The sequence below is a fragment of the Sceloporus undulatus genome, chromosome 9, assembly GCF_019175285.1.
Source record: "Sceloporus undulatus isolate JIND9_A2432 ecotype Alabama chromosome 9, SceUnd_v1.1, whole genome shotgun sequence".
Classification (NCBI taxonomy): Eukaryota; Metazoa; Chordata; class Lepidosauria; order Squamata; family Phrynosomatidae; genus Sceloporus; species Sceloporus undulatus.
The window spans coordinates 17,725,105-17,738,406 of NC_056530.1; the positions used below are offsets into that span (position 1 = coordinate 17,725,105).

Sequence of the window (13,302 nt, forward strand, 5' to 3'; positions counted from 1 at the left end):
CCCCTTCAAATACTTAAACAGGGCTATCCTATCACCTCTTCCATTAAAACTGTGCAAAATTGGCACCCCCATTTTGGAATGCCCTCCCTTTGGAGGTGCCAAGTGAAAAACACGGCTGTGTACTAAAGCCTTTGGCCCTAACTGATTTACTTCAAAATGCTTATATACACGACTTTACTGTTTTGACCTTTTAAAATGGTTTTAAAGTTATCAATGTGTTTAATATGCTTTTAGTCAATTTTCTTTGTTTTAAATTGCTTTAACTTCTTTATCTTGATTTAACTTGTCAGCTGGCCTGAGATCTTCTGATACAGGTTGCAGCAGGATTGTGAAGCAGAACTATAACATATATTAATGATAAATGTTCCCACTTATGAAAGCTTGTTATATGTTTCTCATAAAAGTGACTCCACCGGCTGCTCCAAGATCCCTTTCTACAGTCTCTAATGCATGCTAGGAACAGAACAGTTCCACCGAATGGTGCTCCTGTCCAAGATGGAAAGTCTTAGAAAGTACAGTTTTCATCTTATAATTATGATTTTGCATTGGACTCTTTGGTTAAAGGCAGAAGCAGAAGTTTCAAGCTTTCAGAGAGCAGCGGAATTGAGACAAAGAACTGCAGCATCAATAGATAATAGCAGTGGTAAAAGGATGGCCCAAAAGTGAAGGAGAACCACAACACTCACCGCTCTATAAAGAACACAAACAGGAAACATTTTACCAACCGCAATGATGTGGTAGCTAAAGCCACCATATAATACTTAGCAAATCGCTACAGTAATAGCATATTTATTAGATTACAAAACATACAAAGGAATCACATCCAAGGAAGCAATCACAAACAAAATATACATTCATCAAAGTTGATAATATGTATTTGTCCTTTTCATCAAATGGGTCAATGTTTTCTCTGCAAATTTTGCTGCCAATGCATCCCTGTCTTCCATGATATTTTTTGGTTGGGGATATTTTTGTTCAGGATCATACCTTAGGCTCATCATGTGATGCGGATGGGACATTGTCAGAGCTCTTGCAAATGCAGTGCTTTGTACTTCATGCATTCTGTTGTTGGTCATCAAGCAACTGCGTTTGGTATCAGTGGAGTGGTGAATCTACTCTGGGTTTTAGCCTGAAAGTAAAGGAGGTATCCAGTGTGCTGAACTTATGCTAGAGACAGCACCCAGCACCTTTGATAGTGCCTTTAAACTTCAATGAAAGCCCAAAGCATATTCACTAGCCACCACACCCACATGCATAAAAATCAAGTGATGCATAAGTCAATCTGAATCTTAAACAATTGATTGAAAGAGCATGGCATCTAAACAGTAATCCTCTCACTTGAGCATCACTGGACAGAGAAAGATCTTTGGGGATGTGAACATCACATAGTGCATCCTCAAGGACTGCTTGTTGATAGGTTGACCAGAATGAGGTCTATCATCTCACTGTGTTTCTTAGCACGGATTGTCAGTATGGTGATATACAAAGTCCAGATTACAAGCCCAGACCCAAATGCTATGTGGGCCATCATACGTGACAGTCTGGAATTTTTCCGAGCAGCTGTGGCATTTCCATTCCGGTTCGCTTCTTGTGTCTGAGGAGAAAGGAAGAGAGAAAGTTTGAAAAACTGCAGCTGGAATACACTGGAATGATCCTCCCTTCCATGGTGGGTCTCTCACACACAAATCATGTGCTTTTGATGTTTATTAGAGACTTACTCAATTTGCTCTGGCTGTTTCCAGACATGAACTGATTAAATTGTTTCCAGCCTTGTCTCTCAGAACTGTGTAATTTGTAAAATTCCTTTATTTTTTATAGGGTTTTACTGTTTATCATTTGTTATAAATAGCTTTGGAATTTTCTTTTAGATGGGAAGAGGTATGTAAATATTTTAAATGAAGAAAATAAATCCAGGCATTGAGCTCTTCCACCTGCTGCTGGTCTCAGGACTTTGTAAGCTTGGGAAGCCCAAGACATTTTGCTGCCTGAGGCAGGATAGCAAATGGCATCCCGTCCTATCATTCTTCAGGTCAAAATGCATAGTGCCCAGTTCTCTTTACTTGAAATCCAACCACTTCTACCAAGGAATCAAATCATAAATTAAGGGCCCGTACAGACAGGCCCAAATAAAGCTGCTTCAGGTCACTTTGGAGGTATGCTGTTTAAATGTCACATGCATCTTTAAACAGAGGCCTTTAAAGAGAGGTCTTTAAACAGAGGCTGGATAGCCATTTGTCGGAGATGCTTTGATTTAGATTTCCTGCATGGCAGAGGATTGGACTGGATGGCCCTTGCGGTCTCTTCCAACTCTGTGATTCTATGATTCTATCTTAAGAGGCCAGAAGCTGCATCAAAGCTGTGCTCCAATCCTTAGGACTGGAGTGTGGCTTTGGCATGACTTCCAGCCTCTTAGGATGCATGCATCATTTAAACAGCATATTTCCATAAGTGACCGAAACCAACTTTATTTTGGCCTTTCTAAGTACCTAACAATTTGTTCACCTTTCATGACACCCTAAATCTGTGATCAAGACTAGATAATTCATCTGCCTAAGAGCAAGGCCAGTGCTGTATGTTGTGAGTACTTGAGATCATTCTATACCCTCCATAAATCTGAAATGCTGCAATAATGTTTCCTATTGAATTTGAGTAGGAACACATAAATTAACTGAAGCAATACATGTTGTAATACAGATCAACTGCTGCTATTAAAATTCCAGTTTAGTACAGACACCTCCGGTATATGCCAAACATCTGCCAAAAATTGGAGGCTCGTGATAAAGGTTGAAACCTTGATAAAGGCTGCAAGAAAGCAGCAGATCTTGGTGAGCACACACAGCTCTCCATAATCTAGCTTGGAAAAGCTTGGATTGTCAAAGAGGCAATTACAGTGAAAATACCAGAATGAAATCCAAAACACCACATACCAAAATTTAAGAAGAGCTGCGCACAAATCCACATGCAGAGCAACACTCCAATTTGATTTAAGGTGGCACTTACACTATATAAATGTACACTATATAAACTTCACAGCTGAAGTCTCAAAAGAAAACTATTCCAGGATTTGGCTACAGTGGATGGAGGTTGTAGGGAGCACATTTATCCCCCTTTAAAAAGTCTACCCCCTTCAATGGAAACAAAACTATGCAGTTTAGATAGGGATATTTAGTATTCTGGGAGCCAGCTTGGTGTAGTGGTTTGAGTGTTGGGTTTGAGTTCCTGCTCAGCCATATAAACTCATTGAGTGATCTTGGGTAAGTCACAGTCTCTCATCCTCAGAGGATGGCAATGGCAAACCCCCTCTGAAGAAAACCCTATGATGGGTTTGCCTTAGGGTCACCATAAGTTGGAAAGGGCTTGAAGGCACCTAACAACAACATTCAGTAGTCATAGCCAGAGATCTCTAGTGCTGCACTAGAGTCCAAATCCCAAACTTCTGTAAGATGCAACTATGGCAAAGGGGAATAATACCTCTATAACTAAGTAGTGTGAAAGAACCTATGCCTCTCATAAGTCCATTGAATCTTCATGATCCCAAAGAGCAGGGGTGGTTTGTAGCTTCAAAGTATGGAGTAGTAATTCCCTCTGATTTTTAGTCCGGACCAGTGGTTCCCAACCTTTAGTCCTCCAGGTGTTTTGGACTTCAGTTCTGAGAAGCTCCAGACCATTTAGTCAATTGTTAGGAATTCTGGGAGTTCAATTATTATTATTATTATTGTTAATATTAATTTATATCCTGCACTTTCCCCCAAACTGGGACTCAGGGTGGCTTACAATATTAAAAAGCTGTTCAATTAAAAGCATACAAAAATGGTACATTAAAAGTTTAAGTCCATAACATCTAGAGGAGCAATGTTTGGAAACCATTGACATAGACTTCAAAGGATCTGTCCAAGGTGCCAATTCTCATCTTGGGATCACCCTTGGGAAAAGTAAAGTGTACACCTCCTCTTTGTCTCTGCTCCTAAAACATTGCCTCATTACTTCCATTCCTATAAATGCATAGTCTTACCTTTATAGAGAAAACAAAGGCAGCAATGCCCAGGGGAAGGAAGCAGCACATCAGGGTGAAGATGGAATAGATCAGGTTATCCGGCTCCTTGGTAGGCTGCAAAGGTGTGATGAAGATGGCCTGCTGAGACTGAAAGTCTGACCCTTGGCTGAATTGTGCATCAGGTGGCCCATAAGAAGTTTGGTACTGTGGAGGCACAGGAGGTGGACCTGCCCCATAAGCCATGGGTGGCGGTGGTCTAACCGGAAGCTTCAGTGGGACAGATTCTTGGTAAGAATGCATTTCCGCATAAGAGGCTGTATTTGTAGCAGAAGCATTGCTTTCAATCTCCTCATAGTTTTGGGTGCTCATTGTGCAGGGCTGTTCTTCTCCTTCTCCCGCAGACCTTAGAAGGCTATCTCCCCTTCTTTCTCAGCTTTCCAGATTAGACAGCAAGCTGCTGACTGCCCTGCTCCCTCTCTTTTCCCTGCCTTTCACGTTCCTTTTTTAGTTGTACCCAACCAATTGCTCTGAATCCACTCTAAATCTTCTTTTGTACTGAGTTTCTTGCCTTATAATGATGTGGGCAGCTCTTGCTCTTCTATTTGATTAAGGGATTCTCATAGATTGTGCTGGTTCTTGGCTGGAAGAATGTCATGCAGCCCAGAGGAATGAATAGGTGGTATGCAGAATCAGCCAAGGAAGGAATCAAGCCAGTGCAGATATGGCTGGCACTGGATATGGCTGCTGCAGCAAGAAGAGAGCCATTTTCATTTAACAGAGTGCTATACTGTACGTTGGCAAAGGCCAATTGTTGAAAAACGCAAGTTGAAAAACTGGTGCACTGCTCTAGCTGAAAAATGAAATGGTAACTCAAGCTCAAGTGGCAGGGAGAGAAATAGTAAAATAAAACTTTGTGACAATACAGAATCCATTAATACCTCAAATTTTGGACTTAACAATGGATCAAAGCCCACCATTAACACACAGGACTTTGGGGCCTCATTTAAAAAAAAAAAAAAACTGAGTGAACTTGGGCAGGTCAGTGTCTCAGCCTCAGAGGAGGGCAAAGGCAGATCCCCTTTGGACACATTCTTCAAAGATAGCCTTGCATTAGGCTTGCCATAACTCAGCAATGACCTGAAGGCTCACAGAGGCCAGCCAAATGAGACAGTAGTTGGAGCCTATTGCTTGGGCAAATAAGCCAGCTTACCTCTTCTGGTTTCAATTCTGGATCCGGGATGCCCTCGGATGTTATCATACTTTAAGTGCCACTGATCTAGCTACGATGCCAGGTAAAAGTCTCACTCAGCCCACACTTTTTGAAGTTGGGGAGCTTCCGATTTTAAAAATTGGCTGAGAGGGGCTTCCACCTGGGATGCATCTGGGCGGCAGCATCATGGCTAGACTAGTGGTGATTTAGCTATGATAACATCCAGGGGTATCCCAGATCCAGAACTGAAAATAGAAGAGGTAAGACAGCTTATTTGCCCAAGCCATAACCTTTGTTATATATTCAAATGAGACAGTACTTGTGTTCAAGGAGTGCGTCCAGAATGTTATCACAGGGTCTGGCCCTCTGCACCCCTCTTCTTTCCCAATATCAAGTTGCCAGCTCTGGTAGGAGGACTGTGGAGAGGGTGCCATCATGTCAGGAAAATGAGGCTTTCTTTGACATCCACAAGAAGCAGCCTCTTCTCCATCCATCAGATTAAGAAATGAAACAGACAACAATGTCTGGCTCATGATCCTTCAGGCAGAAATTTGACGTGGTGCAGAATTAGGAATTATTCCAAAGAGGGCATTACTCTAATTGTTTGGCTAGCAGCCACATCTTTTTTTATGTTTGAAAAATAACATCTGACCACAGTTTTAACTGGGACTGAAACACTTGCCTCAGCAGTGGACATTTGGGTGCATCTAGGGACTATTTCCCCCTTCTTCTGGAATTTACTGCGAGCTGCATCCCATCACTGTGAAAAAGTGCAGAAAGGTGCATTTGTGTGTGTGTGTTTTAAAAAAAGTTTATTCCATTATCAGGATTAAAAAAAAAAGTATCATGCTGGTTGTGGGCTATTTTTTGACTGCCAATAACAAGAACCAATGTGGTGTAGTGGTTTGAGCGTCAAACTGCAGCTCTGGAGATCAGGGTTCAGTTCCCTACTCAGTGATGGAAACCTACTGGGTAACTTTGGGTAAGTCACACACGCTCAGTCCCAGAAAACCCAGTGATAAGAGGTTAGGCCTTAGGATCACCATGAGTTGGAAGCTCCTTGAAGGCACACAACAACAATGAAGTCCAAAGTATTGAAGGTTAGGTCTAGGGTTTAGGGTTTTATGCACATTTGTTGCATTTCCTGACCATAATGACAAGTCTAGTGTGGCCAGAGGAGAGTGGCCAAGATGGGAAAACGTCTCTAAACCAGGAGGCCCTATGTGGAATGGCTTAGGGAGCTGGCTATGTTTAGCCTGGAGAAAAGAAGACTGAGAGATGACATGATAGTGATCTTCTTCCCCATGAATAACTTTGGCATCTTGACCACACTCAGATGTTGCTTGTCCTGTTTTTTTTTCCTGTGAAAAGTTGGTGGTGTACTAATGTAAGTTGGATGTCTTGCTTTGGTCAGGCATTAACAGGATGCCAGCTATCATAGGTTACAATACACTTTTAGGTTTTCACGCATTGTATTAGGGAATGGGTCTTACCAGATGCAGATTCCCAATGCAGTTATCAGAAACCATGCAGAAAATTGAATCCATATTATTGCCCATAAAATATGCATTACAATGCTATAGCCATAGAATATTTATTTGTTCAGTTCCAAGAGGCTCTCATTCACATTACAAAGGTTACAAAAGATGGCCAAACTGCACTCACATTCAAGGAGAAGCTCAGGAACAAAATGCACAGGTGTCAACTTTAAGCGACCCAGCCCTGTAATGTGCAGCCTGCCAACACATGTGCTGCAAGTGAGGCTCATATTGAATTGCTGACCACAGGCTAAAGTCCAATGATGTTTCTTGCACAGATTTGTCCATCAAAAGAGCAAGCACCATCACAGCATTCAAAACAGGGTAAGTGAGCCCAAGAAAAATCTGAGCAACGTTTCACTGGGTCAGGTGGGGCAAAGGTTGTTCAGCCATTTATGTGTTGAGGATAAGGATGTTATAAACATGTATTTGGGTGAGATCACACATTAGGATTGTTCAATGGACCTCTCCACATGCAGAGTTATGCATCGATTGGGCTACACAACCCTTGTGTTTAATAGTAACTGAACCAAGTCATCAAACTGCAACCAAATGCACAATAAAACATACATATGGATCCATGTACAATGCACAAAGCACGTCTATGCAGAGTGAGCATTGGTGTGCAGTGTACAATTCTGCTTTTACAGTTTGAACTGAAGACTGTTGTTCTGCATTGCCAACAACTTCCATTGGGGAACTTAAGCATGCTTAATAAAACAACAGGACTCTAATCTATGTTGACATCTGTGAAATATTGGCAAGAATGGAAGCAAGGGAAGGCAGGTCAGTTCAGTCAGAAGAGAGAGCAACTCTTCAAAAGAGAAGAAGACAGGAGAAAGAATCAGCAATAGGAAGCATAACTGGGCAGGAGATTGAGACAGAACAGCAACCCCTGACAAGCACTAATCTATACTCATCTCATAATTTGAAGCCTGAACATTCAATGGAATGTATGCTGGGATTTTATTATTGGCAATATTAGTATGGTGCAGTCAACCCAGTTAAAATAGGTGCTTAAAATAGTTAAAATCATCACCAAATGGATTTTATTTCATATGTGATCCTTGGTCTTCTCTGTTCTAATAACTTAGCTTAGAATATTTTTGTACCACAATGCTAGGGCACACCTGATGTTTGTCGCTTGATGCAGATTGGCCATTACAAAGCAGGGCTTTCAGGTAGCTTGCAAATGCAACGCTTTGTGCTGCACATATTCCATGACCAGGTATGAAGGCAGGTGTAAGGAATTCATGTGACACACATGCACATGTGAACTAGACTTTATGGTATGATCAAAAGAGGATGGCATCAAACTAGGGTTTCTCTGATTGGTTCCTTCAGAACGGGAGGGATGTCATTTGGCTTATGAGCGTTGCATCACACGGCCAGTATGATGATAAACAAAACCCAGAACAAGACCCCGATCCCAAGTGATGTATGGGCCATGAGGCGTGCCAGCCTGGAGTTTTTCTGAGCAGATGTGACATTTCCATTACGGTTGGCTTCTTGGGTCTGCAGAGGAAGGAGGAGAGAAATGATGGATCACTGAACAACTGTAAGTAGAAACCCCTGAAATGACCTCCCCACCCAGATACACCAGCCAGGCACTGAAGATCATGGGAGTTTGACTTCTTTACCCTGCCTTTCCTAGCCATTAGCTGATGAAGTAGTCTTCTGATGTCTAATGGTGTTGCCTCCTGGAACAAGTGCAATTTGTAATAACAGCCAATTGCATATTTGCAAATTGCAAACAGCCTATTCTACACTGTCTATCTAGTTACTTGTAATGTAAATAATGGGGTGCAGGAGGATGACTTTCCATACTTCCCACTAGCGAATGAGGTGGGACGGGGCTGGAAATGTCATCCTCCTGTACCCTGATCACCAGCAGTACAGGCTACTGTCTCTTGGTGGGGCTTCTATCTGGTGACGTAGGTTGGCAGAGATCATTTATGGTTGTGGCAATAGTGCCTCGATCATGACTATTAAGTACTGACCCCTTTTATGCGTTGGTTGAAAATGCAAACAGCATGGCTACTAAGTGGGGCTTGGAATTTATAATGGAAGCATGGGCTGCAGGGTCAAATTGTTGGCCCTATTGATTAGTTGGGATAATGCTCTCATCTGTAACCTTCCTTGCACTTCTCTGTCTCCTCTTGCACAGTAGACAGGGACGTAGCCGAGGGGGGCTTCTTGGGGTCCGGACCTCCCCTTCCATTAGAAAAACGAATGGTGTGTGCTGCTGTGCCGCTCTACCCAAGCCCCATTATAATGGTGGCACTTAGTCTGGACCCCCCCTTCCTAAAATCCTAGCTACGTCGCTGCAGTAGATGAGGGCTGGGCAGTAAGAATGGACTTTTCCAGTAACAATAGTTTTGAGCTCTCTTTCCTATTAAGGAAAACATTATTATTAAGCAAAGTGGCTTGGCCTTGAGCGAGCAATTAAGAGACATTATCTTTACAGTGGATTTGTTTCAGGTGGAGAAGAAAACTGCTAGAACTGTTCTGTTGATATGTATCAACAGAGCTACCTACTTTTCGGACCATCCTTGAGGACACGATGATATGGAGAGTCAATATGATTGCCTGCATTGCAACATTTACAAAGTTTAGGCACTGCAGCTCCACAACCCTCTTTACATTTTATTCTCCAGTGTGCAGGAACATGGTCATCTGAACACATCTAGTATGAATGCAAAGATTTGCACACAAAGGAGTAACTAACTACAGCCTCTGGATAGTTAACTGGTTATCTGTAACATTATGTAAAGTGGAAAACTATGCCCTTATCCAAAGTGCAAAGGGCAGAGAGTTGCACACAATCATCTTCCCAAATAGTAAGATACACAACTACTCTGACATGTTACTCCTCTGTAAAATGTTAAGGTATCCTTCCTCCAGGTTGCAACAAATCTCTTGGGACCAGCAAAGTGAAGACATATATGATAACTATAACAGTGACGCTTGGGTGGTGGCATGTTCTGTCACCTCATAAGGATATACCACTATAAACATGTTCTTCTTTAAAGTGCCATGAGATGCTCTCCTTCATTAAGGTACCTTAATGAAATTTTGAAGCCTTAACACTCTCCAACATTAAACCTTCCTATCATCTATGAAATAACCCACCTTGATAAGATGAAATTAGATTATTATTATTATTATTATTATTATTATTATTATTATTATTACATTGCCTATTACTTTCATTTCCATAAATGTATAGGCTTACCTTTATTGAGAAAATTAAGGCAGCCACACCCAGGGGAAAGAAACAGCAGATCAAGGTAAAGATGGAGTAGATCAAGCTGTCCGGTTCCTTGGTGGGCTCAACAGGAGTGATGAAGATGGCCTGCTGAAACTGGAAGTCTGGCCCTTGACCCATTTGTGCATCAGATGTCCCAGAAGAAGCTTGGTATGGTGGGGGTACTGGGGGTGGAACTACTCCATAGCCCATGGGCGGTGGTGGTCTAACAGGTAGCTTCACTGGGTCAGACTCTTGGTAAGACTGTGTTTCCGAGTAAGATGTTGCATTGTCTGTAGCAGAAGCATTGCCTTTAATCTCCTCGTAGTTTTGGAAGCTCATTGTGCAGGTCTGTGGTCCTCCTTTTCTCCCTGCAAATCTTCAAGGGCTGTCCTCCTTCTTTCTCAGTTTTCACCCTTCCTCTTGTTTGACTCTGGTTATCTGTTGAGAGTTCTGCTCCCTCTCTCTTCACTTTTCCCCTTCTTCCTTCAGTCGTATTCAGCCAACTCTTCTGAATATTCTTTTGGCTAGAGATGTTTGCCTTATAATGCAGGTTGTTCTGTTTTTCAGCTTTTGGATGAAGTGACTGTCGCAGATTGTTCTGGATCTTGGACAGAATGACCTAACTGTGTCTCGGAGTGAAAAGGATGGAGTGGGTGGAAAGAGAAATATGCCAGTGAAGAGCCCAGACACCAAGACACCGAGGTGGACTGGTACTGAATGTTGATGCTGTGGTAAGGTGGAAGGTATCCCTTGCTGTGGATGCCATAGAGAGGCAGATGCCAACTTATGCTCACAGTTCTCATCTTTTCCCAGATGAAAATAGGCACATCCTAACTTGCAATAGCAAAGGTTATTTTGCAAGCTTCACCTCCTCCATGATGCTTTAGTGTTCACATGCAAGCAATGAGAAGCATGTGCCCTAGAGAAAAGATAAAATATCTACCTCCTTTCTAGAAAGAGAACTTTCAGAAAGAGGAAGGAACTGAATGTTGAGTCCCCATTAGAATAATAAAATAAAAGAATCGTAGTGTTGGAAGAGACAAGGGCCATCCAGTCCAACTCCCTTCTGCCATGCTTGAACTCTCAATCAAAGCATCCCCGACAGATGGCCATCCAGCCTCTGTTTAAAGACCTCCAAAGAAGGAGACTCTACCACGCTCCAAGGGAGTTTGTTCCACTGTCTGAAAAAGCAGCTAACAATTTTGACATGAAGTGGCCAGAAAGCCATAAATAATCAAAATAGGAACAGTTACTTACCAGAAGCAGGAATGGGATAATCAGAACTGCTTTTCTTAAACTGGAATAGTTAGAATGTAGGCCACTTTATCACTCAGTATCTGGGAGAAGAGCATGTGGACATTCTTGTCTTCGTGTGTGTGTGTGTGTATGTGCCTTCAAGTTGCCAGTCAATTTATGGAGATCTCATTGATTTCACAGGTATGTCATAGGCAAGGAATACTGAAAGGTGGTTTTGCTCGTTCCTTCATCTGAAATATTGGTGGCAACACCTGGCATTTATGAATGGAATTCTGGGATTTGTAGTTTTGTGAAACATTTAGCCTTCTCTGTCAGAGAGCTTTGGTGCCGCAACAAATTTCAAACCCTAGAGGTCCATAGGTTGGAGCCATGACAGTTAAAGTGGTTGTTAAACTGCATGAAGTCTGCAATGTGGTAGCAGCCTTAGGAATTTATCGCATCTCCTCCGGGCCCTGACTTACCTCTTCTGAATTGGGCTCAAATTTGAAAGTTAGGCTGATTTTATCACATGGACTTTTCTCTCAAAACGGCTTCCCATTGCCTCCAGTGCTGAATTCAGGCCTCATAAGTTGCTTTGGCAACCATTTTTTCCAGTTCTATTCACATATTTGGCTCTCCCATTAAACTGAATGAGTCAAATGTCTCGGGTGGCAGATGGTGGAGGGCAAAGGTGGCAACTTCCTAGCTGTTGCTCTTGACCCTTCAAGGAACACACTCCCGCGGAGTGTAGTGGAGTCTCCTTCCTTGGAGGTCTTTAAACAGAGGCTGGATGGCCATCTGTCAATAGGGATGCTTTGATTGAGAGTTCCTGCATGGCAGAAAGGGGTTGGACTGGATGGCCCTTGCGGTCTCTTCCAACTCTATGATTCTATGATTCTTTCCCCCTCTCTTGGAGATCAGTGCTATATCTGCCTCACAGTTTATTCTACAGCTCACCCCAAACTGGCCTGTGGTTTGAAGGGTGAGGACACTATCCTATTGGAAGTGTTGAAGTAAGGATTGACTCTTGGTTTACTCAACTTCTGTACATGAAATGGAGGGGAAGTTGAGCCATGTGAATTAGCCAGCAAAATGTCACGGACCTGGCTTGCCTGTCATCTTATGCCTGCTTGTCCATATAGATTATGGTTGTTTGAGAGAGCACCCTCTCTCTGGATGTGTGGGTAGACTCATTGTAGAGTTCCTCCCTGGAATAAATCCATGGATGGATCAGATTGCAACCAAGCTCTGATGTAAAGGCTGCTCCCTCAAGCTGCTGATGTGATGACAATTCCAATCCGCGTGAGAGTGAGCTGGATGGATTTTCCCTCCATCATGTGCAAGCAGTAATTACACCAAACAACTCCTTGTTTTATGGAAGTTATCTTAAATAGGTTCAGCACCTTGGATAGCTCATCTAAAACCCAAAATAGCTCCTGTTTGTTTGACCACAAAACTCATTGGGTGACATTGGGCAAGTTACATTCTCTCAGCCTCAGGGGAAGGCAATGGCAAACCTCCCCTGAAAACTCTTTGCAAGAAAATCTGATGCTAGGTTCGCTTTAGGGTTGCCATAAGTTAGAAACGACTTGAAGACACACAATACACTCATCCCAAACCCAGTATGGGTTCACTGCAGCAAAGTAATGGGGACAGTGGCTGCTCTTCCCTTTCGCCCTTAATGATCATGGCAGTTTGGTCTGTCTTGGTTTTAGGACCAGGCCTAACATTAGACAGAGTGAGGTTCTGCACTAGCCAGGAGATGTTGGAGGGAATGGTGGTAGTCTTCTGCCTGTATTTAGAGAATACTCTAGCTGCTTCTCTTTGTTGGATCTGTATATTTCCCTAAACTAGCCTGGTGTATCCGGTGTTTTGGAACGCACCATCCCAGTGCCAGGAATGAAACAAAAATCTCAGCCAGCTTTTGTAGGTGGGCTAGGAAGGGTTGCTATTTTGTCCTTTGCATCAGACTGTGCAATGTCATGAGCTGGTTCTACCTAACCTTGAGTAAAAGCTGAACAACTTGCCCCTGAGATCAGACTGGAGGAGCAGGGGATGATGTCTGTCCCAAGGC

General features: G+C 42.7%; 2 protein-coding genes across 2 annotated transcripts; both read right to left on the reverse strand.

The window, feature by feature from the left end:
* Positions 1–1,396: 1,396 nt before the first annotated feature.
* Positions 1,397–4,363, reverse strand: LOC121915578 (transmembrane protein 91-like). The gene is made up of 2 exons (XM_042439917.1): positions 4,013–4,363; positions 1,397–1,594 (listed from the first exon to the last, which is right to left on the reverse strand). Exons 1-2 carry the CDS (start codon positions 4,361–4,363, stop codon positions 1,397–1,399), a joined length of 549 nt encoding a protein of 182 aa, XP_042295851.1.
* Positions 4,364–6,804: 2,441 nt separating this feature from the next.
* LOC121916026 (transmembrane protein 91-like) lies at positions 6,805–10,985 on the reverse strand. The gene is made up of 2 exons (XM_042440732.1): positions 9,978–10,985; positions 6,805–8,257 (listed from the first exon to the last, which is right to left on the reverse strand). The coding sequence occupies exons 1-2, from the start codon at positions 10,329–10,331 to the stop codon at positions 8,123–8,125; spliced, it is 489 nt and encodes a 162-aa protein (XP_042296666.1). The 5' UTR covers positions 10,332–10,985; the 3' UTR covers positions 6,805–8,122.
* Between the last annotated feature and the right edge of the window lie 2,317 nt (positions 10,986–13,302).